Source organism: Coenobita brevimanus, chromosome 101, assembly GCF_032717465.1.
Source record: "Coenobita brevimanus isolate Jiangsu-jjx chromosome 101, ASM3271746v2, whole genome shotgun sequence".
Classification (NCBI taxonomy): domain Eukaryota; kingdom Metazoa; phylum Arthropoda; class Malacostraca; order Decapoda; family Coenobitidae; genus Coenobita; species Coenobita brevimanus.
This window is the reverse complement of record NC_137054.1, coordinates 15,334,743-15,361,638: the sequence shown is the minus strand read 5'-3', so window position 1 is coordinate 15,361,638 and position 26,896 is coordinate 15,334,743. Positions and strand designations below refer to the sequence as shown.

Sequence of the window (26,896 nt, the reverse complement as noted above, 5' to 3'; positions counted from 1 at the left end):
AGAGAGAAGGTGAGAGAAAGAGAGGTGAAGGTTGAGAGGGACTGAGAGGGAACAGGAAGAGGGAGAGAGTGGTGAATGGAATATAGGAAAGGGGGAAGGGAGAGAGAAGGGTCGGGAAAAAGGGTTGAGTAAAGAAATGAGAACTAGAAAGAGAGGGACGAAGGGGGGGATTTTAGCTCTTTGTTTTCTTTTTCTTACGGTTTCTACAACTTCTGGCACTGACCCCCCTCGACGCGGTGTATTCAGACCCACCTGCTTGGACTGCAATTACTGCATATGTGACCGCACGGTTTTATGGCTCACTCTTTCAGTTTTCTCCCTTTCCAGGCAGTCCCCCCTTCTAGTAGTGTCCATTCCACTTTCTCCCTTTCTCTCTTATCTCTGTTTATTTTCAATCTTCCGTTTGTTTTTTCTTACCTTTTCGCCTCCCACTGTTTCTGTCTCCTGTCTTTCCTTTCTTTTTCTTCTCGCTAGTTTTCATTTATTTCCTTTAATCGTCAGTCATTCCTTATCGTGCTATTACTCCTCCTCAAAATCATTCTCTCTCTCTCTCTCTCTCTCTCTCTCTCTCTCTCTCTCTCTCTCTCTCTCTCTCTCTATTCCTCACACTGTTTCATAATATTTTCTATACCTCGTGTTCTTCCCTCTCTCTCTCTCTCTCTCTCCCTCTCTCTCTCTCTCTCTGTCAATCTATATTCCTTCCCTTCCCCTGCCCTTTTCTACATGTATTCTTATTTTGCTCTCCTTCTCTTCATTTCTCTACCACTTCCAACCTCTCCTCTCTCCCCCTCTCCCTTCTCGCTCCCTCTCCCTCCAGGTTCTGACCTCTCGTCTCCCTAGCTCCCTCTCTCTTCAGTTTCCAATTTCTCCTCCTTCCCTTCCTCTCTCTCTCTCTCTCTCTCTCTCTCTCTCTCTCTCCTCAACTTCCGACCTCATTTCACTCTCCCTCCCCAGCTCCTCTGCTCTCATTCACCATTTCTCCCCCACTCTCCGCTCTCCCTTCTCCCCTGCTCCCTCTCGCTCTTTCTGCTCCTCTTTCTCCCACCGTCTCCCTCTTTCTGCGCCCTCTCTCTCTTCTCTCTCTCCAGCTTCCGACCTCTCCTCTTCTCTCCTTTCCTCTCCTCTTCTCTCCTCTCTGCTCCCCCGTCCGGCTGATTATACTGCATTGGTAGCGTCCAGTTTCTTTTATCCCTCTGCTCTCCAAGATGAAGATGTTCGCTGTACCGTGTAGGGGGACTTTGATAGAGTTTTTACGGCGGATCGAGAGGACTTTGGGGGGCAGGTAGGGAGAAAGAGGGAGAGAGAGAGGGAGGGAAAAGGTGGGGGAAAGGAGGGAGGGAAAGATGTAAAGGGGTGAAGGAACCGGGGCGAAAGAGGGGTAAAGGTAGGGAGGGAGGGAGGGAAAAGAGGGGAAAGGAGGGAAGGGAAGAAGGCCAAAAAGGAATGGCCTGAAGGACTGAGAAGGAAGGAGTACTAGGTGAGGAAAGAGGAAGGAAAGACATGGAAGGAAAGTGGGCGAGAGGAGCGAGAGGGAAGGGAATGAAGGCAAGGAGAGAGCCTGTGGGAAAGACAGGGATATAGGGAGGATATGGAAAGAGAGAAAGATGTAGGAGCGTCTGCCTTAGAAAAATTGATATACTAGTGTGGGTGTTAGACAGGTGGGAACAGGTGGAAAAGGAAGGAGAGGAAAAATAGAGAAAAGGAGAGAGGAAAATGTAGAAAATCACGTAAAGGATGAAGTAAGGGGTAGAAAATAAATATTAGAGCGAGAGAAAATGTGTGATTTTTATAACAGTATTGGGAAAGAGGAGGGAAGGGGGTTAAGTGGAGAGACAAAAGTAAACAGAGATAAGGTCAGAGGAAGATCTTTGATTCCCGGGGGCATAATGAGAGAGAGAGAGAGAGAGAGAGAGAGAGAGAGAGAGGAATGGTGGGAGTCTGAAAAACAATTAAGATTTCAGTGAGGGTGGCGTGAGTGAGACTGAAATAGAGAGAGTGGCAAGGAGGGAGAATGGTTTGGGAGGCGATGAGAGAGAGAGAGAGAGAGAGAGAGAGAGAGAGAGAGGAAAGGCTAAATGTGAAAAAAGATAGAAAGGGCGAGAGGAAATGTGGAAGTAAAGCCAGAGGAAAAAACAGAGAAATGGAAAAAAAGGGAATGAAGGGAATGAAAAAAAATATCGTGGTGACAAAAAAAGGGAGGAATAAGGAAAGGAAACTGAGAAAATAAGGGAAAAAAGATGAGGGTATATATGTTTGAGAAAGACTGAGAATATCAAGTTATAAGTGAGAAAAAGGCTTTGAAAAACTGTAAGTTTTTCCTGAGTAGCCTAGCCACGTATGATTTTTTTTTTTTTCTTTTTTTTTTTTTTTCGTCCAAGTGATCTCTCGTCTTCTGAGTGTTAAGGAAAGAAAAAAAGGAAGGAAGAAGGAAGGCAGGGACGAAGGAAGTCTTTGTGAGTGAGGGAAGGTAATTGGTGTTCCGTGTGAAAGAAAAGAAAGTAAGGAGAAGGAAGGGCATAGGGGCTTGAAGGAGACGGATTGAGAAAGTGAGGTGAGAAGTGAAGTCCTTGCTGAGTAGGGGAAGAAAAGGGGAATGTTGGAGGAGGAGAGGAGGAGGGTTGAAGAAAGAGTTGGTTGTATGTATACAAGAATGAACGACTAAATAAGATCATTATAAGGCAAACAGAAAATTCACAAAAGCACTTCCTCTCACCTCATGAACCAACCTGACTAATGCGTTACGAGCAAAAAGAAGAAAAGATGGAGGAGGAGGAGGAGGAGGCCGAGAACGAATTTACCTCCCCGGCCATCCCCACCTCGTCCTCCTCCTCCTTCTCCTCCTCGGGTTTGCTTCCATGATTAACCTTCAAGTGGCTGGCCAGAGCGCCGTTGGAGACCCGAAGGAAAATCTTTAGCGTTACGATTTTTGCCGTCTTGTTCTGTCAGTCGGGTTGTGGGGGTAACTAACCTTGCCTCGAGAGAAGTCCTGCCTGATTTTTATTGATACGTTTGTATTATTTTTTGTTATTATTATTTTTTTCGTGCTGAGTGTGCAAGTGAGCGAAAGTTATGCTATGCTGATTAGGGGGGAATATGAGCAGTGTTGGGTGGTGTGTGTCTGTGTGTGTGTGTGTGTGTGTGTGTGTGTGTGTGTGTGTGTGTGTGTGCAGATGTATTGGTAATGATTTTATTTAACGAGAACACACACACACACACACACACACACACACACACACACACACACACACACACACACACACACACACACACACACACACACACACACACACACTCACACACACACACACAGGGCCACATTTATGAGCGTTCTATTTATAACGAACCAGCAATTTACGCATCGCCTTGAAATGGAAGCTAATCTAATGCACACTTCATTTGATACCATAAACACACACACATAATGCTGGCTTAGGCACACACACACACACACACACACACACACACACACACACACACACACACAGCACACAGAGAGAGAGAGAGAGAGAGAGAGAGAGAGAGAGGACAAGACAAAGGGGCATACAGTATATTAAAATCAACACACACACACACACACACACACACACACACACACACACACACACACACACACACACACACACACACACACACACACACACACACACACACACACACAGGCCACGTCAAGGGCGGGGTTTGGGTCATAAAGCAGAAGGTCATCATGCTTGCACGGAGATTCCCTTACATATATTCAGTGCTGCTTGGTGGCTAATACTTCTCTCTCTCTCTCTCTCTCTCTCTCTCTCTCTCTCTCTCTCTCTCTCTCTCTCTCTCTCTCTCTCTCTCTCTCTCTCTCTCTCTCTCTCTGTGCTTGTTGCTGATATCGATACGGAAGGAATGTGAGACAGACGCACTTACACAACAGTGAAAACAAAAAGCTTCTCACAGGCACTAAGCTGCATCATTGTTAAGAGGAATGAGAGAATGCACTTACAGAACAGAGAGAGAGAGAGAGAGAGAGAGAGAGAATTTGGTACTGAGTCACAAGTTACATTCATTGCCATTCATATAGAGAGCAATGTCTTCCTTGGTTATTTCATCCAACTTAAAACAGACGATTTTATGGTTCTTAAAAAACCCACTGCTTTTAGGGTGTAGGGTATTAAAGCGTATCTCAGCTTTTTCTTCTCACCTCCAGACGATTTTGTTCAACTGCTGGAACCCTCGGACCTCTGAGTGTTTAAGAAGATACGTTATTGAAGAAAATAAATCTTATAATCTGTATTAATTGTCAAGAGGATGTACTTAATGGATAGGGGAAATAAATACACACACTTCCTATTGACACGTTTGTAAGATGCCTTAATTTTTAGGAGGTACGATTAACTTTGTACATACAGTATATTAATAAAGGGAAATTTATTGAGTCATAAACTGGATTTCATTAGCTAAGATGATACACTGATATGACAGAGAAAAATACACCAACACACATTTTGAGAGTTTTAGTATTCTTTATTAGGAGGAATGGTCTCAGTGGCGGTACATAAATTTATTGGATGCAGAGAAGAACATGATTAATACCGGAGTCGTGACCTGCTCTCATTATCACAAACAAACTGATTGTGTGTGTGTGTGTGTGTGACGTCATTTGATCTCTTTAAATAGGGGACGTCGATTTCCCCGTATTCTTGCTATTACTGGGTGATTGTTTTTAGTGTCTTGTGGCAGGTCGTGCTTAACCCTTTGCTGGGATTTCTCTTAGAACAAACAGAACTGCGTGATAGACCGGATCAGAGAGCAAGGTGTGTCCGTGAAAGAGTTAATTAAGGAATAATCTTCCGCGTGTCATCCGTCTAATTGAGTTCCGAAATTGCTTCATCATCTCAGAAATATATGTATGCCAGGATATAAAGTTACGTATATTTTTTCCTCTTTGTCTTTTTTTCCCTCCCGTAATAAAGGTGTGAAAAGCTAAACCCGTGCGGAACCAAGGCTAATAGAACCCACACAGAACCCAGAACCCACCGTGGTAAGTGGCTGGAATCGCCCCTTTGTTGGGTGAAAGGAGAAGCATATGTGTGTGGTGGAAGTAGGTAGGTAAGTAGATAGGTAGGTAGGTAGGGGTGTACATATGGTTAGGGTGAGTGGTCAAAGGGGGTGGGGGGTGGGCTGTGCTTGCAGAAAAGAGTGGGTATTGACTGGTTAATGGAAAGGGGGTTGAGTATGGCTTGGGGAAGGACAAGGGGGAGAGGGGACGTGGGAAGTATAGGGACAAGGGAAAGAGAGAGAGAGGGGGGGAGGGACATAGAGAGAGGTAGGGAACTAAAAGGGGAAAGGGATAGAGAAGGGATCTTGAGGGGGGGAGGTGGAGAGAAAGTGAAGAAAATAGAGAGAAAACCTAGGTAGACATGTGGATGGGAGAGAGAAATAGAGAAGGGGAACTAAAGAGGGGAAGGGAAAGAGAAGAGCTTGGGGAGAGGAGGGGAAGAGGAAACTAGGAGAAAAGAGGAAACTGAAAGAGAGAGAGAGAGAGAGAGAGAGAGAGAGAGGTGGAGGGAGGGAACTGGGGGGGAGGGGGGAAAATCGGTGTAAGGGTAGGGTAGGGTATGGGGGTAAAAGGGGATGATGGCGCATGAAAGGGGATGAAAAAGGTGATCCCTGCCCCCCTTCCCCCCCTTCAGAAAAACATCCATTCGTGGTAAGTGGCGTAGGGTTGTGCATTACGCCTCTTACGCCTGCCCTTTGTGCCTGCGTGAGCCTGCTTGCCTGTGCGTGTGCCTGCATTTGCGTGCGTGTGCGCGTATGGATCCTGCGTGCGAACGTGCGGTTTTGGGGAGGAATGTGTGTTTTAGCGTGAACGTTTTGGGTCTCATGTGTGTGTGTGTGTGTGTGTGTGTGTGTGTGTGTGTGTGTGTGTGCGTGTGTGTGTATGTGTGTGTGTGTGTGTTAGCGTTCATTTGCTTGATGCTTGCTTTGGATATAATTTGCGTGTGCTTGCATGCTTTTGCATGCGCTTATTTGAATGAGTGTGGTCATGTGTCGGCGTGTCTTGCGTGCGTTGGTTATAGTTAGTGTGTGTGTTTGCATGTCTGAGTATGTTTGGGTGAGTATAAGAGAGAGCATTCATGTGTGTGTGTGTGTGTGTGTGTGTGTGTGTGTGTGTGTGTGTGTGTGTGTGTGTGTATTGAATTTCTCGAGTCACTTACAACCACCACAACCATTGTCATTATAACTACAGCCCGAGCGAGCCTTTAGTATGACTGATATTATTACAGTTTTCTCGGGTGCCTTTCTTGCTGCGATATCTCTTTGGGGTTGTCAGAATATGATGATGATGATGATAACCACAACCACCATTAAACCTATCACCACTTCTACGCTTACCACCACCACCACCATCACCACCACTACCACCACCACTAGTATCACCACCACCACCACCACCACAGCTACCACCGACACCCAGGGGACGAATTATGCTAAACAGTGTACCTTGGGTGCCACTCTCTCTTTTTTACTCTCATTTTGTGCTGGGAGAGAGAGAGAGAGAGAGAGAGAGAGAGAGAGAGGAAATGAATTAACAGCAAAAACAATCACACGGACGTTTTGGCTTTGCGCCTTCTAAGTAGACGCAGATAGATTTTGATGGACGGAGAGAGAGAGAGAGAGAGAGAGAGAGAGAGAGAGAGAGAGATCCTAGCAGACAGAGAGAGACAGATTTTCGTACGTCTGTCGCACAACTAGACAACTCTGAAAAATGACACACCTTGCTCGTACACACAGGCAAGTGTGCGTAAAAATCCCTTTGATCGCGAAACTTACTATGACCGTGTGTGTGTGTGTGTGTGTGTGTGTGTGTGTGTGTGTGTGTGTGTGTGTGTGTGTGTGTGTGAGAGAGAGAGAGAGAGAGAGAGAGAATGTATGATAGTACTGGTATGTGTGTGTGGGTGGGAGGATGTGAATGCCTTTGAGCGAGGGAGATTGTGTGTGTGTGTGTGTTTTATTGTAGTTCACGCCTCTATCCTGTCTCCTTTTCTCACTCTTTGCTAATATGTATCTTTTAGCTTATTCTTTATGAGCCGCCCATTTGCACCAGTTTCAGAACATTATCTTTCTTTCTTTCTTTCTTCCGTTTTCATTACCATGCTTCATTCAGTCATTGTTCTTCATTCATTCATTCATTCATTCATTATCTGTGTCTTGAATCATTTGTCTTGTGCTCTTTACAACATCCATTCTGCATTTAGCTGTGGTTAATTTTCTTTCCTTCAGTCTTTGTGGCTTGAATTGTTTTTGTTGTCTTTATTTTGTTATTATTTTGCCCAGTCTTTAGCCTTCCACATTCATTCGTTGAACCCTGATTTCTTTTGTTTTTTCTTTGAGTTTCTTGGTTTTGTGCTACTCTTTCGTTGTTTCTAATTCCCTGTATCATTCTTTCTTTCTTGCCTTGTCACTTATTTCCTTTTACCAGTTCATTATAATTACTCTGCTCTTCTATTCACATACAAATGGCTTTTTCAATCATCACCCACCTACATTCATTCCTGGAGCACCCACCTGTGTCACTCTTCCATCATTATTCATTCTCCTTCATCCATATTCACTACTCCTTTATGCACGACCAAACGCGGCTTCATTTACACTCAAGGTCGACTTTCTCATTCATCGTTCGGCCTCATTCATTCTTGGAAACCTTTGCATGTGTTTGGTCCTCTTGAATTACTCTTGTTTATTCACCCCATTCATTTACACGCGAGCTTGACTTCTTACATCTCCCAAACTGCATTGATTCATTCCTTAAGCTGTTGCGTTTGTCTGCTAATGTTTCTTTCATTCATTCATTCAGTCAACCATTCAAATGTTCATTCATCCATCTATGCATTCATTCATTCATTCATTCATTCATCCATCCATCCATCCATCCATCCATCCATCCATCCATCCATCCATTCGTTCATAAGGCCCTTGTGTTTGTTTACACACAGTACACTAATTCATTTATCCCCTTCATTCACAGTCTTACTCCGCCATTCATCGCCCAGCTGCTTTCATTCATTCATTCGTTATTATGGTCCTTGCGTCTCTTTGCTCACATTTCATTTAGTCTCCACTCCTTCATGCATCTCCCGATTGCATTCATTCATCCGTACATTCATTCATTCTTTTCATAAAGTCTTGCGTTTATTTACTCCCGTTACACTAGTCCATTCATCCGCCTTCCTAGTATCTTGGCCCCTCCCTCATGGTTATCTCGTTTCTTGCTTTGATGCTGATTCAAAGCACACATCATCTTAAGTCGTTTGCATACCGCGATAATGGGCTGGCCACACAGGGAGAGCAGGCCACAGTTTTCTTCAGTATCATCAGGACTATCTTTATCGTTATCATTATCGCCGTTATCATCGACATTAGCAAGATATTATACAAGTGATAGGATTTTGTCGTCATCATTATCATAATCAGTATCTGCAAAATGAAGTATGAGAGGTAGTCCGTCATCATCATCATCATCATCATCATTGTAATCATCAACAACAACAGTTTCAACATCAATAACAACAGCAGCCGCAATCATCATCATCATAATCAACAACAACTACAACAACAGCAATAATAACAACAGCAGCAGCAACCACCACCACCACCACCACCACCACCACCACCACCACCACCACCACCATTTCTGGTCTTGATTCCCAATGCCTATGACCTCTAGCAATATCCGCGGTGCCTCAGACTGAAATGGGGTCACACCTTCCTTCACACATTGCTATTGAAGCCCTTCAACATTTTTATCTCCATCCCACAGGCGACTTAATCCTCACACAGAACTTTATTCTCTCCTGATAGAAAGAAGTGAGGCCAACCACACTATAAAGAAACATTATTCCAATTTCTTAGATGCGTAAAATTAGTGATAACGGGATTATTAAAAAAAGAGGCCGGGTTCTGCTGAAGGATTTGATAGCGATTGTTTTCTGATTCGTTCACTTAGAGATGATTCCTCTCGAGATGAATAAAGCTGCCTGGCTTTAGCAAAAATAAAGAAGATTAGCGTCCTTGTGTTGGAGGGGTGACATGTGATTCGTCCTTAGCCTCTTCAACCCCATGACGTGTATTTCTTTTAATCAGTCCTCTACGATACGATTTTATTTGAACTAAGAATTATCTCTATTAGGAAAGGGTTTAGTGATGGCTATTCGTGACCTCTGCATTTAACACTCGAAGTTGGTTAGAATCGTCTGCTAGAAGGATGAATTTAAGAAGAATCACGTCATCCATTGAGAAGTAGCATCGTCTCATAATTTCCTCCCATATTCAGCTAGCTTCGAATCAAGGTTCCAAGTGATTCACCATTGTTCCTTAAGGCTGTTCGATAATTATATGTCTCGCCCAATGATCCCGTAACAAACACAGGGCCGCAGTCTCCCAAGAAAAGAGCGACGATCAGAGAATGAGTTACGATAGCTTAAACGATATCGCGATGCTTCCCCCTAATAACTCCCGCTTCGTAACAAGTAGGAGGACGTAACTTAAAGGTGTGTGGGCGCATAAGTTAGGGTCACATAAGTTAGAGCATGGGAGTTATGGCACCAGGAAGAAGTAGGTAAGGTTGCGTGTTTAGATTTTGTAGTCATGGGTAAGGTGGTTGATGATGATGATGCTGGTGGGTCGATTATGGTGGTCTGATGCTCATTTATTGTCGGCTTGTTAGAAGGGGATGTGGGGGTTAGTGGGTGGTTTGAGGGTTAGCGCGCACACACACACACACACACACACACACACACACACACACACACACACACACACACACACACACACACACACACACACACACACACACACACACACACACACACACACACACCTTCCTTACAACGCTCCTTTAACTGTAGTTCCATTAGATTTAGAAGCATAGTCGCCTAGGGTAGCATTTTAGCCGACCGGACCAGGGGGAAGAAATTGACCCTTAGGCACAAAGAACACAGAGGCGATTCTCCCTTGGCCTTCGTTGGGTTGGCACTGCATGGGGTGGCGGTTCGGTGCCAAGTGGGGCGGGGGGGGAGTGCCATGGGGTGCCAGGGAGGGGGGAGCAGGGGGAGCAGGAGACGCGGGTGGATGAAGGCACTAGGAGGGGGAGGTTTTGTGACGGGATTTATTTACGTTTAGCTCGGCGGATTAATGGCGCTCTACGGGAAGGTCAGCTTGGGGGATTTCTCTTTTCCCTTTTCTTTCTTTTTTGACAAGATAGGGGTGATTTTTCGTATTTTTTGGTGTTTTTTCGTGCATGTCAACGTTGGGATTTGTTTTTCATTTTTTCGTTGAGCCATGGTTGAGGATTTTTTTTTTAAGGGATTTTTCGACAGCTGAACGTTGAGGATTTTTTTTCAAGCCACGATAGATGGGGGATTTTCTTCCTTCGTTTTGGGTATCTTTTTCTCAGCTCTTTTTGCCACAATGGATTTTTTTTTTTATCTTTTTGGGGAGAAATTTGTAAAGATCAGCGTGGGGATTTTTTTTTTTTTTTTTACCATGATGGAGGGTGATTTTTCGTCCTTCTTGATACTTTTCGTGTTCCGTGCGTGTGATTTTCGTGCGTGGTGTGTGTGGTTGAGTGTGGAAGTGGTGGTAGTTGTTTATAAATGGATCTTGGGCTTAGCGTGCCCTGATACACTGCCGTTTGCTGTCGTATGAGGTATGACGTTGATGGGGCTTTTGAGGCAGACGGATAGGCAGGGAGGCAGGCAGGTAGGAGGGTAGGTAGAAGGGTAGGCAAGAGGGTAGGCAGACGGTTTTTTAGTGCCTTGATACACTGTCATTTTTTGTATTTTTGTCGTATAGGGTGTGGCGTTGATGGTGTTTTGAGGCAGATGGGTGGAAAGATAGGCAGTAAGACAGGCAAGGAGGGAGGGAGGGAGGCAGGAGGTCAGGCAGGTAGAGAGCAGATAGGCAGGCAGGCAGGCTTAGAGTACCTTTATGCATAGCCATTTTCTGTCCCATGAGGTGTGAGGTTGATGGGCTTTTGAGGCAGACTAGACAGGAATACAGACGGCAGACAGGCAGGAAAGAGGGTAGGCAGACAGGCTGGCAGGCAGGGGGCTTAGAGTGCCATGATATAATGCCATTTTCTGTCGTGTAAGGTGTGACGTTGATGAGTTTTTGGAGTAGACTAGAGAGACAGGCAGAGAGCAGGCAGGCAAGCAGGTGGAGGGAGAGAGAGAGAGAGAGAGATGCTGAGGGAGGGAAAAGGGGGGGGGGTGCCTGCCGTCCCCTCGTCGCAAGAAAGCAAGCAGACCGGCACTATTTTTAGCAGTATGCACCCCAGCTCTGCTTGCGTGGCCCTCCGCCTTCCTCTCTCCCACAGATTTTCGCCCTTCTTCCTCCCCTCACCCTCTCTCCCCTCACCCTCTCCCGGATGCTCCCCTCGCCTTAGTACCCATAAAACACAGGGCCTGACGTTCATCTATTTAAATCAGAGCACGGGCATGCAAGCAACCCGCCCCTCCTCTCTGAAAAGGGCTGGAAACTTGCGTCTGTATCACTGCGTTGCGTTCAGCTTGCATTCCCTTGCATGCACGGAGGGAAAGCGGGTTGAGACGGGCAGCTGCTGAATGCACTGGATAAGGTTACAAGTGGTAGTAGTGGTAGTAGTAGTAGTAATAGTAGTAGCAGTAAGGACAACAGCTAGCAGGGTTGGTGGGTAAGTAGACTAAGTAGTAGGCACATAGGTAAGAAACTCATATAATGTAGGTACGACTGAATAAAATCTCTCTCTCTCTCTCTCTCTCTCTCTCTCTCTCTCTCTCTCTCTCTCTCTCTCTCTCTCTCGCCCGAGTTGGCAACAAAAATGCGAGGGAAAAGCGAGGGTTCCTAATGATGGGAAATCTGTTGGGAGTTATCCGGTGCCTCCCTCATCTCCCTCCCTACCTCCCTCATCATCAGATTCCCATTCTCTCTCCTTCCCTACCTCCCTCGTCTCCCTCCCTACTTCCCTCATCATTTCCCTCCCTACCTCTCATCATCTCCCTCCCTGCCTCGTTTACCTCCCTCCTTACCTCCCCCATCATCTCCCTCCCAACCTCCATCATCTCCCTCCCTACCGCGTTTACCTTCCTCCCTATCTCCCCCATCTGCATGCTGTCCTCCTCCCTCCCTCCCTCATCATACACCATTCATCCCTACCTGCATTTCTTTCTCCTCCCATCATCATTAAATTCCCTGCCTCCCAACTTACCTACTTTCCTCAGTCCTCGCCATCTTCTCTCTCCCTTCGCCTGTCATTCCTCCCTTGGCTACCAGTTGTTTTAAATCCATCTATCCCTCCCTCCCTTCTGTTCTTCATCCCTCCGTCTCCCCCTCCGTTGCATTCCCCACTCTTGCTCTTCATCTCCATCCCTCCCTCCCTCAACTCCCTACCTACCTACCTCAGTTCTCCCTCGTGTCTGCTCATCCCCAAACCCCTTTCCCTTCTTTCCTCATCTCTCCTTCCCTCTTGCTTCCTCCCTCATTACCCACAAGCCTCTCTTATTTTCCTCCCTCCCTCCATCCCTCCCTCCGTCCGCCCCAAACTCACTCCCTCCGTCCCTTGTCTCGTCCTCTCTCTCTCTCTCTCTCTCTCTCTCTCTCCTTCCCCAACCACCCCAGTCTTTATCATTTTCCTCCCTCCCTGCCTTCATCCATTCAACCCTCCGTCCCTCCCTCCGTCAGCCCTAGATACCCTCCCTCCTTTTCCCGTCTAACCCTAATTCTCTCTAGCCTTCTCTCCATCCCCCTCCACTCCCTCTCATTTTTCTCCTTCCTTCTCTCCATCCCTCCATGCCCCCTCCTCCTCCCCCCTGAAGGACTGGAGTAGCTGGGGTGATGACAAGGCTACGTTCCTGTCTAGCCAGCTGCAAGGACGCGGGGGTAGGGTGGCACTGGTGACGGTGTGGCACTGGTGGTGGTGTGGCACTGGCGATGTTGTGGCATTGGTGATGGTGTGGCACTGATGGTGTTGTGGCACTGGTGATGGTGTGGCACTGGTGGTGGTGTGGCACTGGTGATGTTGTGGCACTGGTGGTGTTGTGGCACTGGTGACGGTGTGGAACTGGTGGTGTTGTGGCACTGGTGATGTTGTGGCACTGGTGGTGTTGTGGCACTGGTGATGGTGTGGAACTGGTGGTGTTGTGGCACTGGTGATGGTGTGGCACTGGTGATGGTGTGGCACTGGTGACGGTGTGGCACTGTTGGTGGTGTGGCACTGGTGGTGGTGTGGCACTGGTGGTGTTGTGGTATTGGTGACGGTGTGGCACTGGTGGTGTTGTGGCACTGGTGGTGTTGTGGCACTGGTGACGGTGTGGCACTGGCGGTGTTGTGGCACTGGTGGTGATGTGGCGCTGGTGGTGGTGTGGCACTGGTGGTGATGTGGCATGGGTGGTGGTGTGGCACTGGTGGTTTTGTGGCAGCGGTGGTGGTGTGGCACTGGTGGTGTTGTGACACTGGTGACGGTGTGGCACTGGTGGTGGTGTGGCATTGGTGGTGTGGAACTGGTGGTGGAGTGGCACTGGTGGTGGTGTGGCACTGGTGGTTGTGTGGCACTGGTGGTGGTGTGGCACTGGTGATGGTGTGGAACTGGTGGTGATGTGGCACAGGTGGTGGTGTGGCACTGGTGGTGATGTGGAACTGGTGGTGGTGTGGCATTGGTAGTGGTGTGGCCTTTGTGGTGGTGTGGCACTGGTGGTGGTGTGGCACTTGTGGTGGTGTGGCAATGGTGATGTTGCATCGTGGTACTAGGGAGGCGAAGCTCTTAGTGGAGTCATTAAAAGAAAATAAATAAATAAAAAAGGAATATACTGTCCCCAATAACCCTTTCAGCACAGTGCCTGCCTTGTGTTTCTGTCCTTGATATAGCTAAGTGATTTTATTGAGCCCAGCGGACACCTCTCAGAGTTAAAGGCCAAGTATGATATAAGAAAGAGATGCCTGTAGGGGGCCTTCTCAACACAAGGCCTCTATATCAAGCGACCTAGAAGCATTACGCAAACCTTAGGGTCGTGATGTGTAGTTGATATCAGAGTGGATTTATCAGCAGAGTGTCCAGCGACAATGCGTGATAACAGACAAGACCATAAATATATAAGAAAGATGTGACTATAGAGAGACATTTAACTTCACAAACCTATAGGGAAATTATCTGGTAAGAAGGGATGTTGGGAAAAAGTGCGAATCTTAAGAAGAAGCAACAGGAAAGCGGATTGAGGAAAAGACTCGTATAGGATTACAAGCTGGCAAAGAAAAAAAAAGTACTGTAGTGTCTTCAAGGAACTGAACTCGTCACGAAAGAATGGCTATAGGAAAGCAGGAAATAAGAAAAGAACACCAACGAGCTTAAGACTCGTTACGGAAGACCCAACTTATACAAGCGAGGTGTGTGTGTGTGTGTGTGTGTGTGTGTGTGTGTGTAAATCTCCCCCACTCGTACGTCTAGATGGTATCGTGTCTTCGGGCCGCCAGGGTTCACGGCTGACGTATTGTTGCCACGTGTACCCCTCCCCCGCACCCCTCCTTCCACAAGACGGCCCACGCTTACGTCACCGCAGAACACAGACGGAGAACACTTGAAGAACATTTGATGGCTAGAGAATGTTTCGGAGGGAAAACATCTGCAATAAGGAGGGGGAGCTGGGAAAGAACCGTGGGAAGAGAACACAACGGCATATTTAAAAGAAAGGTGGCAATTTGGAGACCATTGAAATTCACGATAAGAGATGCAATAAAAGTGATTTGTAGAAAAAAGATGTATTATTTTAGCAGCGAGTCATATTACTGAAGGACTGCTAACACTACCGGAAACAATGCCTCCATTAGACCTGAACTGATATTGAAAGAAAATACTTGTCAATAAACGCAGAAAACATTCAGAAAAGAGGTCACATCATGGGAGAATTATTAACCGCAGCAGATTGAAAAAAATGTATTATTTAGAGGAAATGAATGAAGAAATGATAAGCGCCATGAAAAACCTTGACATGGAAAGAGCATATAGGAAGAGGGAAGTAAACCAAAGCAGTAGAAAAATGAAGCTTTACATTTTTTAAACAGCAACAGGAGGGAACAATTTCTGTCGTCATTGAACAGGAAACTTCCATTATTTAGAAACGATAGATTAAAAAAAAAAAAATAGTCTGAACAAAATTCTGATTGCGAAGTAGTGTGTCTTAGAATGGGGATTTCTTATATATATATATATATATATATATATATATATATATATATATATATATATATATATATATATATATATATATAAGTAGATAGATCGATAAACAGATAGATAAATAGATAGATATGTAATTTTTTGTATCTCCATAACTGCATAGAATCTCTCGGTGCTAATGATAAGATTAATGGAAGCAAAGTCTAACCTTTCCACCAAAACATTCTACCCATACGCGAGTAAAACTGTCAGGTTGTTGGAAGTATTAAACACACACACACACACACACACACACACACACACACACACACACACACACACACACACACACACACACACTGAAGGGATAAGTGGAGACTCATTCAAACCCTTCCATCACCAGAGTTATCATCAAAGGTGAGTGAAAGTGCCTCGTAGCAGCAAGAGTAAAGACCTTCATTGAACTCCGTTGTAAAAACAAACTAACAGAAGACGTCATTGGAGAGAAGGGATTGACGAGAGAGAGAGAGAGAGAGAGAGAGAGAGAGAAGCAGCGAGGAGCAACACTGGCTTAGGCAATATATCATTTTTCCACAAATACGAGTAATTGTTACACGAGAGAAATAGATGAGTATATGCTTCATCGCCTTTGTAAATTGCGATTGTGGAGAGAGAGAGAGAGAGAGAGAGAGAGAGTAGCACCACCACCACAACCAACGAACGAGGCCGCTACAGTCAACATGATTATAGAACGCGTAGCCAGAATGACGTGCAAGGGAACAATGCCACCCTTGATTATCTTGCACGAGCTCGCCAGTGGGGGTAGTGGGGATTGTGGTAGTTGTGGTGGATTGTGGTAGTGGTGGTGGATTGTGGTAGTGGTGGTACTTGTGCTGGATTGTGGTGGTGGTGGTTGGTGTGGTGGGAGGTGATGATTGTGAGCGGATTTTCGTGGTTGTTGAGATGGATTGTTGTGGTTGTGGTGATGGTAGGTCATATTTTTTTTGTGTGTGTGGATATTGAAGTGGATTGTGGTAGTGGTAGTAGTTGCTGTGAGTTGTGGTAATAGCGCTGGTGTTTGTGGTGGACTGTGGTCGATTGCAGTGTTTGGCTGTGGTGGTGGTAGTTGTGGTTGCAGTGGTGGTAGGTGCTGATTGTGGGTGGATCTAAGAGGTTGTTGCAATGGACTGTGGTAGACTGTATTAGCAGTGACGATAATAAACTGGTTGTAAGGGAGGTCAGTGTGTGTGTGTGTGTGTGTGTGTGTGTGTGTGTGTGTGTGTGTGTGTGTGTGTGTGTGTGTGTGTGTTTATATGTGTGTGTGTGTGTGTGTGTGTGTGTGTGTGTGTGTTTATATGTGTGTGTGTGTGTGTGTGTGTGTGTGTGTGTGTGTGTTTATATGTGTGTGTGTGTGTGTGTGTGTATGTGTGTGTGTGTGTGTGTGTGTGTGTGTGTGTGTGTGTTTATATGTGTGTGTGTGTGTGTGTGTGTGTGTGTGTGTGTGTGTGTGTGTGTGTGTGTGTGTTTATATGTGTGTGTGTGTGTGTGTGTGTGTGTGTGTGTGTGTTTATATGTGTGTGTGTGTGTGTGTGTGTGTGTGTGTGTGTGTGTGTGTGTGTGTGTGTGTGTGTTGGATTGGCTGGGATCGATTGTGGTAGTTTGAGTGAACTGTGGTGAATTGTGGTATGTGATTATAGTGCGTTTTGATTGTGGTAGCGGTGATGGTGGTAGTTGAATCGGATTTACTTAGTACTTGTGATAGGTAATGGTGGTAGGTAAAACGGATTGTGGTAGTAGTGATGGTGATGGTGATTGACAGTCGTGGTGATTGTGGTAGTGGTGGTCGTGACTGAGGTGGATTGTGATAGCAGTGTTGGTAATTGATTGTGGTGGCTTAGGATGTTAATGAATGACGATGATCCCACTGTTCATCGTTGTGTTGGTAGATTTTGGTGAGTGGAGTGGAGCTGACGGAGTAAGAGAGATCTGATGGTGTTGAGGTATTGGAAGAAAATGGTGTTTATTGGCAGGTGTGGAAGAAATGGAGGTGGAAGAGGGAAAACACACACACACACACACACACACACACACACACACACACACACACACACACACACACACACACACACACACACACACACACACACACACACACACACACACACACACACACACACACACACACACACACACACTTACTTCCGCTAAGACCAAGCCAAATGCCCATCTGCGTAAGTACATGTGCATTTGATGAAGATGGGTGTTCCTTCCTTGGATAGAGGGGGGAGAGAGACGGTGAGGGGAAGGAAGGGGAGAGAGAGTACACGAAGGGGGAGAGGGAAGAGGGGAAAAACAGAGTGAGAGGGGAGTAGAGAGGAAGTAGGGAACGGTGTCGAGATAGAGAAGGAAGTGAAGGTTTTAGTGGGACTGAGAGAAAGAAGGAGGGGGGAAGGAACGCAGGGGGTGGTGACAGTAGTGAGACGAGAGAGAGAGAGAGAGAGAGAGAGAGAGAGAGAGAGAGAGAAACTTAAGACAATGGAAAACCAATTCTTTTAAGATTAGCTTCTATGAAATAACAGAGTGTATTAAGACTAGGAAATAAATTAGCCTCTATTTCATTCCTCCAAACCCGACAATCATTTCTTCCTAGTTCCATCATGAGCAATTGGCATATCAGGTAATGTGGCTCAGGTGAAGGCAGGTGTTGTGAGGTGGTTGTAGTTGGCTGAGGCGAGGTGAGGTGAGGTATGGGTAGGTTGAGATGAGGTGAGGGCAGGTGAGGTGAGAGACGTGAGGTGAGGGTAGGTGAAGTAAGAAAACATGAGGTGAGATGAGGTAAGGTAGGCCAGGTGAGGTGAAGGTAGGTGAGGTGAGATGAATTAAGTTAAATAGGCCGGGTGAGGTGAAGTAAGTTAAGAGCAGACCAGGTGATGTGAAAAGAAGTGATGGCAGGTGAGGGTAAGCCAGAGGAGGGGGTAGGCCAGGTGAGGTGAGGCCCGGTGGTCACCATAGCAACCTCAGCAACTTTTATGGCAGGTAAAACACAGGTGGTCCATTTACCCGGTCGCCACCTCGGATTTCTAAGGTATTTCCCAAGTCCGCAGGGTTGGGAGACTCGGGGACGGGAGGATGGATGGTCAGGTGGTTGGGGAAGTGGTCTGCTGTGAGAGGATACGATTTCGATCTCAGGCTTGGGTGGGGAATAGTTTAATTATATTGAATTTAGTTGAACAGACTCTGGGGAGGGAGGGAGGGGGTGGGCAGGTGGATGGAGATGTGGTCTGCTGTCTGCTGTCTGGAAGGATACAAGTTAGATTTCAGACTAGGGTAGGGAATAATTTGGCTATTTTGAATGTCATTAAAAAAAGATATTGCTGAGTTTCCACCGGACCCACTGATATGTTTATATAATATAATATACAGTATAAGGAAATATGTAATAATTAGATGAATGGGTTGGATAGATGAATGACCGTGGGATGAAAGCATGTAGATAGCAGGTGAATGGAGTAGATAGATGAATGAGTGTTGGAGGGGGAAGGGGGTGAAGGTAGATAGTGGAGAATGTGCGTGGTTTTTGCAAGTAGGTGAGGGAGATGTACAAGGGGTTGAGGATGGTAGAGAGAAGTCAGGTGAAGGTGAGAGTGTGTGTCTTGGTAGGTAGTGTGGATGAATGAATGTGAGTAGGTACTTGAATGATGTATGACTTGGTAAGGAGGGTTAAGTGAATGGATGGTGAGTGTGGGTGTCTTGGTGGGTGGGAATACGAATGAATAGAGTACGTGAAGGTGAATGGAAGGTTGAAGGAAGTGGAGAGAGTGAATGTGTGAATGAAAAGTGAATGGAAGGTTAAGGGATGTGAGAGTGGATGAGTGAATCAAGTGTGTAGCCAGTAGATGAGGATAATAATGAATGTAGATAGGTAGTGTGAAAGATGAATGGACTAGTAAACAGAGGAAGAGAGGGGTAAATGGGTGAATAAGTGGTGTATGGTTGTAGATGAGAAGATAAGTGAATATAAGCAGATGGATGAATAAGGTATGGGGGGTTGAGGAGGGTGGAGAAAGTGAATGAGAAGGGGAATGAGTGGGTTAGGTGGCTGGTAAGGTTAGGGGGAGACTTAAGCATGTTTTGTTGTGGGGCCAATTTTGGCAGTAGTAAAGCGTTTTTGGTGTGTGTGTGTGTGTGTGTGTGTGTGTGTGTGTGTGTGTGTGTGTGTGTGTGTGTGTGTGTTGCAGCAGTAATATATTTTCATCCCTGTTGCTAATAGTTCTCTTATACGCAGTTTGTGTTGGCAGTAGGTTTTTTACGAGGTGGATACCGGCTGTTGCAAGTTTAGTGGGAGTTTCCTTTTTCTGAGTCAGTGTGTAAGTGTATTTGTATATATGAAATCAGTGGTTGCTCTGAACTGTGTGATGGGTAGGTATTAGTGTATCTGAATAAGTCTACGGTATACCATTTTTACTGTAACTTGGCACAGAATTGCGGTCCCTCCCTCTTAAATGCTGAACTGTAACAGTGGATGAACTTTAAAATATGATGCTAGTCACGAGGAAGTGCTTTGGAAAGGAAGTAGAGGGTCACATATTGTCATTTTCTGCCACCGAGTTACGTGAAATAAGCAGCATCAAAATGTGGGCCAGGTTAAGATGAAAGACGTATAGCAATCTTGTGTTGGTATTGTTTCTCTTCAGTCTTTTATGAGGTCCACTGTTTGTCCTCATGATTCTGTGTTGGCAATATTGTGTTAGCATTATATTGTATCTTTTAAGAGTTGCATAGTTTTACCCTTATTTTTGCGTGTCTTGGAGTGCTTGTTGGCAGTCCTTTGCTAGTATGTTGATATATTTTTTGAGATGCATAGTTCTGTCTTTTTATTGCGCTTCCCGTTAAGTCCGTGTTGGCAGTCTGATTTTGGCTTTTTTTGTGTGTGTGTATTGGTAACGCAGATTTTCGTAGTGTTACGTGTTACTGTTGCAAGTGTGTTGTTAATATTATTTCCTCTGTTTTTAATCTTATAATCTGAGACCATTGTTAATCTTTGTTGGCAATCTAGTGTTGGCATTGTCCTTTGTCTTTTCGCGAATGCCATAATTTTGTCTTAACCATTTACCTTTAACCTGACTGTACTTTATGTTTTACCTGATGTGTGTTGGCAGTGTCCTGTCTCCCGTAAGGCGTATGTTGGCAGCGGTCTATCTATTCTCTGATCCGAATTGGCATAAACCCATCCTGCATTTGCGCCCATAGCTGTGTAGTACTTTTCGCGTAGTGTGGAGCGGTAGGGTGGCGGTGTGTGTGTGTGTGTGTGTGTGTGTGTGTGTGTGTGTGTGTGTGTGTGTTTCCCTTTGAGTCCTAGAATCCTGTCTGAGCTGAGTAAAATCGTCTGACGGTTGCAAGAATCAGGGCGTCATCGTCCTGAGTCCATAAAATCGTCTTGTAGCAACCAGAATAATATACAGCAATTGTCTGCGTAAGGATTGGTTGATTATCCCTTGTTCGCACCCATACCAAGAGATTTGCATGTTTTCGTTTTATTTTCCTTTTTTTTTTTTTTTTTTTTTTTTTTTTTACCCTCACCCCAAGAAATTTTCCCAGATCTTGATAAATCCTTAGGGTGATAAAGACAGTGAGACATTAAGATGATATTAATACTGGTTGTGATAGAGACTTATTAACCCATATAAGTTTTCGAAGTCTCCCCTGATTTAAATAGACAAAAAACGTCAGGAGAAAGAAAAAAAACAAGAAAGTCCTCACACTCAAGGGGCTATTCTTCTTTCACGCCATCTTTCTTGTTCATTCTCACCGCCATTGTGTTCAGAAGTGTTCACAATGTTCATCAGGCCTGGTATCAATCCGTCACGCCCTCTGCCCCAAGACGCTGCCAGTCTATATTTCGCCCCATTATCTGTGATGGCACCGCGTTTGCCCTTACGAGTGTGTTGGTGCCACCTCTCTCTCTCTCTCTCTCTCTCTCTCTCTCTCTCAGCTGGTGGTGCCCTTATCTCTACCCTGTCACGTGCGCTAAATGTGGCACTGATTGTCTATAAATATATGAACCATTTTGCTGATTTTAGGCCATTTATGATTTCGATTCCTTGACGAATGGAGAAGTGAAAGTGACAGTAAATATGGTGTTATAAATGTAATAGTCACTTTATTTTTTCCTTCACATCGAGATGTTTCCTTACGTCAAATAAATCTTCCGGAGATATCAAGAAAATGAAAGGTATCTTCTTATTGTTACTAGACTCTTCTCTCTGCCAGGCCTCCCTCAAGCAAATAAATTAATCTTGTAGGAACAGGATTTAAATGTCAAGATTTTTTATGACAATTTTTTATATTTATCGGTACACCCTGCGTCGTAAATGATCAGAATCTATAATTATATACATTTTGAACTCGAGGCACGATTATTAGAGTGTACATAAGGTATGTGGCGAATTTACCTGCTGGAAATTGGCATGCTTCAGTCTCTGTTTATGTAGCGCAACTTGTGAAACATATGTGCTACTCATGTTTACTGTTTCCTCGGTGTGACAGCTGACAACACAGGTGGTCAAGGTTACGCAGGTGTTTGGAGATGCTGGCTACACCTGGCTGCACCCTCACCTACCTTCCCTCTCAACCTCCGCCCCTTCAACCCTTCCTTGTGTGACTTCTCAGTTTACCCCCCTTCTTACCCCCTCCTACCCCGCCACCCTCCCCACCCAGTGATCTCCCTTAACCTCTCCCTCCCTTTTATTTCCCTTGCTTCACCTACCCAGTCCTCACTATCTTCCATCCTGCCTACATGACCCCTTCTTCCTTCCTTCTTTCCCTCCTTTCCATCTTTCCCTCCATTCCATCTTTCCCTCCTTTTCTTCCCATCCCTTTCTCCCTCCACCTCTTGCATGATCCCTTCGCTTCCTACCACCTCTCTTTCCTTCTACAACCCCTCCCTGTCCCTCCTCTCTCTCTCTCTTTCTCCTTCCCTTACCTCTCCATCTCCTCCCATGTTTGATCGCTTCTCCCCCCCACCCTCCCCGTTTCATGATCTCCTCTAGCCCCTCCCCTCTTTCTCCCCTCTCCCCCTTCATCCACCTTTGCCACCCCATTTACATCTACTTTATCTGTTTTCGCCCCCATCCCATCATCTTCCTTCCCATTACTCAGTTTTATCGTTCTCTTATTCCACTTCCTTCCCATTCCCTTGCTTCCTCTTCCGTCCCACCATTTATTTTTAGTCTTTCATGTCCATCTTTTATTTTTATCGTACCTGGTGTAATTCTTTTCCATTTAGAATTAATTCGTGTGTGTGTGTGTGTGTGTGTGTGTGTGTGTGTGTGTGTGTGTGTGTGTGTGTGTGTGTGTGTGTGTGTGTGTTCGGTCCTTGTTTCTGTTTTCATAAGCTTTTATGTTTCCTTTTCTTTTTTCCTTGCGTTCATGTTCATCAAGCTTGTATATTTTGTTCCTCGTTCTCTTGCTTTTATTGTACTTTTCTACTTCCTTCCCGCTTTCCCATTTGCTAATAAACCGCTGCCTTGTTCCCTCCGACTCTTCATTCAATAATCCCTTGATTCTTATGAAAAATTGACCTCGTTTTTTTTCCTCACATCCTACTCGTATCCATCTTAACTCATCCACATCCACACCCTGTCCACCTCCCTCCACACTCCCTCACCCACTTTCATTCAGTCATTCACTCATTCATACATTTATATCACGTTCATTATCCCCACTTTTTCCCTACACATATGCATCCATACTCTGTTCATCCCACCTTATTCACCTCCACACCCTATCCCTTTCTTATCCCCTTCCTTCCTCTCCTATCCTCTTCCCCCTCCTTTCCTCTCCTCCTATCCTCTCCACCCCTAACTTTCCCCCTCCCCCGGCCCCCTGCAGTGGGTACGGGCGGGGTATAGGGACAAAAATAAGTGCGTTACGGGCGGTGGCTTGCAGCTTGGAACGCACTCACTCACCATATATATATCCCCCGCCCACCCCACCCCTCACGCACTCACTCACTTCACGCCCACCTTACTCAAGCACTTACCTCACGCCCACCTCACTCACTCACTTCTTGCCCATCTTATTGATTCACTTAGCGCTCTCCATACTTACTCACTCACTTCACGCACGCCCATCTTACTCACTCACTTGATGTCCACCTAACTCGCCCACTCACTTCACACACGCCTTACTTAATTCACGCGCATCTCTCTCTCTCTCTCTCTCTCTCTCTCTCTCTCTCTCTCTCTCTCTCTCTCTCTCTCTCTCTCTCTCTCTCTCTCTCACACACACACACACACACACACACACACACACACACACACACACACACACACACACACACACACACACACACACACACACACACACACACACACACACACACACACACACACACACACACTTTCCTTCCCATTTTCACTGCCAGCCTCACAAATCACCCCCATTCTTCATCCTTCCCGTCTCCCTCTTTCCATTTTCACCCTCTCTCTCCACGCTCATCTTTCATCTCCCTGTCTCCCTCCTCTTCCTCCTTCTCCCTCTCACACTTTCCTTCTCTCTTCCTCTCTTTCTCTCTTCTCTGTCTCTTAGTCTCTCCCATTTTCTATCGCCACTAACTCTACACACTTTTTCTTCATTCATCTTCTCCCCCTTCCTCATTCTCTCTCTCTCTCTCTCTCTCTCTCTCTCTCTCTCTCTCTCTCTCTCTCTCTCTCTCTCTCTCTACGTCTCCCACTTTCCACGCCATCTCTTCACACATTCTTCATCCTTCCGATTCCCCTCCTCCCTCTCTCTTCTTCTTCCTTTCTTCCTCTCTCCCTCTCTCTTTCATTCGCTCTCACTCTCTCCCTCCTCTCTCCCCCTCTCTCTGACTCTCTCTCCCTTTATGATAGGTCACTTTTAGCTAGGCTGTTGTAATGAAGATACAGGGGCGTCTCGTGTTGGCTCTCTCTCTCTCTCTCTCTCTCTCACACACACACACACACACACACACACACACACACACACACACACACACACACACACACACACACACACACACACACACACATTATTCACATCTTTTATTCCCATTCTTTTCTGCTGATGATTTTTACAATTTTTGGCACATTTTTTCTCTAGTTTTTTATATTTTTGACTTTTTCTTTCCTTACTCCTTTTCTTTTCGTTTCCTCCTTTCTTCCTCCCTTCCGTCTTTCCTCCATTTTCCTTGGCCATATTCTCTTCATCAATCTCCATCGCCTCCTCCTTTTTTGTTTTTTTCTTTCTCTTCCCTCTCCTTCTTTTTCGTCTTGTTTTTTTTTTCCATGTATTTATTCCACTTCCGCTTCTCCCCCTCGTTCTCCTCTTCCTTTCTCTCATGTATTTATCCTTCCTTCCCTTTTATCTCTCTTCCTTCCTCTACATCTCTTCTTTTTTTCCCTGTTTCTTCCTCTTTGTCTTAGTCTTTTCCCCTCCCCTTTCTTCACTCTTCCATTTCCCATCTTTCCTTCCCTTCTTCTCTCTTCATTTTGTCCTCCTCTTTCCCCATCGTCACTTCCTTTTCCCCTCTTTTTTTTTTCCAGGCATCTTCCTTTTTCCCTCTTACTTTCTCTTCATCTCTCTTCCTTTTTCCTTTTCTTATCTTTCATCTTTTTACTTTTCTCGTCTTCTTTCATTTTTCTCCGTCTTTCATTATCCTCTCTTTCCTCCCTTGCATACCTTTTTTTTTTCTTTTCACTTCTCTTTCTTTATCCTTCCCCTTTATCTCTACCTTTTTCCAGTCACTTCTTCACCCCTTTCTTTTTCCTACTTCTTTCCACTTCATCTGTATTCCTCTATATTTTCATTTCTCTTCCTTTTCCCTTGATGTTCCCCTTCATCTGCCCCTCTTTTTCCATTATTTCTTTCCCTTCGTGTTTTCTTTTACTCCTTCTTCTCTCTTCTTTTCTACCCCCTCTTCCTCCTTTCATCTCCTCTTCTTCCCCCTCTCCTCTCTTCTTCCCCCTCTCCTCTCTTCTTCCCCCTCTTCTCTCTTCTTCCCCCTCTTCTCTCTTCTTCCCCCTCTTCTCTCCTCTTCTTCTCCCTCTTCTCCTCTTTTCTACCCCTTCTTTCCATGTCTTCCCCCACTCCTCTCCTATTCTTCCCTCTCCTCTCCCCTTCTTCCGTCTTTCACCACTCCCCTTCACCTCCCTCTCTCCTTCCCTTCTCCCCCATGTTTCCCCCTTCTCCATCTTCCCTCTCCCTTTTTTCCCCCTCTCGTCTCGCATTCTTCCCCCTCCCCTCTCCTCTTCTGCCCCCTCTCCTCTCCCTTATTCCCCCCTTCTGTTCTCCCCTTCCCCCCCTTCTCTATCACGTCAAGGTGTGGTCAGGTGTGTCAGATCACTTTGTAGTTAGGGTGACGGATCTCCTCCCTCGCACCCTTCTGTGTCGCACCCCCCCCCCTGCAGGACCGAGTGGCAGGCAGGGTGAGTGAGTGGGTGGATGGGTGGGTGGGTAGATAAGTGGGTGAGTGAAAGTGTGAGTGAGTGAAAGTGTGAGTGAGTGGGTGGGTGGGAAATTGGGTAGATAAGTGGGTGAGTGAGGGGTGGGCGAGTGAGAGTGTATGTGAGTGAGTGAATGGGTTGGTGGGTTGGTTTGTGAGTAAGTGGGTGAGTTAGTACGTGTGAGAGTGAGTCTAGGTGGGTAACTGATAGGTAAATGCGAGAGGAGGGCTAAGGGAAGAGGGAAGGTGAAAATCCATGTATGAGTGATGAAGATGAATACTGAAGGCGAGTAAAGGAGAAATCTTAGGAGAAAGTGAGTAGGTGTGCGAGGTAGGCAAGGTGTGTAAGAAGAAGGTGAGCGAGAGAGAGTGAGTGAGACAGCTGAATGTGAGATAAAAGATGAATTAACGTCCTTACTACAATGGTGTCTTTCTTTATTTATTTTTGTACTAATAAAAAGAAAAATTAAACTCAGGAGAAACTCGCTTGATCGAAAAATTTATATAGTCCATTGTAATTTAAAAAGTTATTTGTAATCTGAATTGAAAAATAATATAAAGGCAGGAAAAACGATAAAACAAAAATAAAATGTCATTGCACTGAAATGTGTGTGTGTGTGTGTGTGTGTGTGTGTGTGTGTGTGTGTGTGTATGTTTATGTGTGTGTGTGTGTGTATGTTTATGTGTGTGTGTGTGTGTGTGTGTGTGTGTGTGTGTGTGTGTGTGTGTGTGTGTGTGTTTATGTGTGTGTGTGTGTGTGTGTGTGTGTGTTTATGTATGTGTGTGTGTGTGTGTGTGTGTGTGTGTGTGTGTGTGTGTGTGTGTGTGTGTGAGAGAGAGAGAGAGAGAGAGAGAGAGAGAGAGAGAAAATTGGCGAAAATGTCAACTGAGATGAAATGTGAGTAATGGAGAGCAACGCGCGCGCGCGCGCGCGTGTGCGCGCGTGTGTGTGTGTGTGTGTGTGTGTGTGTGTGTGTGTGTGTGTGTGTGTGTGTGTGTGTGTGTGTGTGTGTGTGTGTGTGTGTGTGTGTGTGTGTGTGTGTGAGAGAGAGAGAGAGAGAGAGAGAGAGAGAGAGAGAGAGAAGATAAGGAAAATTAGTAAATGAGGCAAGTTAGATCAGATAAACACGCAGATAACTGAGATCAAAAGAAAGATAAGTGATATATGGAGAAATAAATGGAGGGAGGAAAGCTAAGAGTATATTTATTATTGGATGTCTGTGAAGGTCGTGGCAGCCATTTATCCCTTTGACAGCAGATTTATATTTTTTGGC

The 26,896-nt window shown here is 45.5% G+C and overlaps 1 protein-coding gene across 1 annotated transcript in view; it reads left to right on the top strand.

Annotated features, from left to right (window-relative positions):
- dati (zinc finger protein datilografo) overlaps positions 1-26,896 on the top strand; it is a 1,103,308-nt gene that overhangs the window by 404,994 nt on the left and 671,418 nt on the right. The window contains exon 3 of the mRNA XM_080284265.1: positions 18,786-18,806. Coding sequence (XP_080140391.1) covers positions 18,786-18,806 — 21 coding nt within the window. The remainder of the gene's footprint in view (positions 1-18,785; positions 18,807-26,896) is intronic.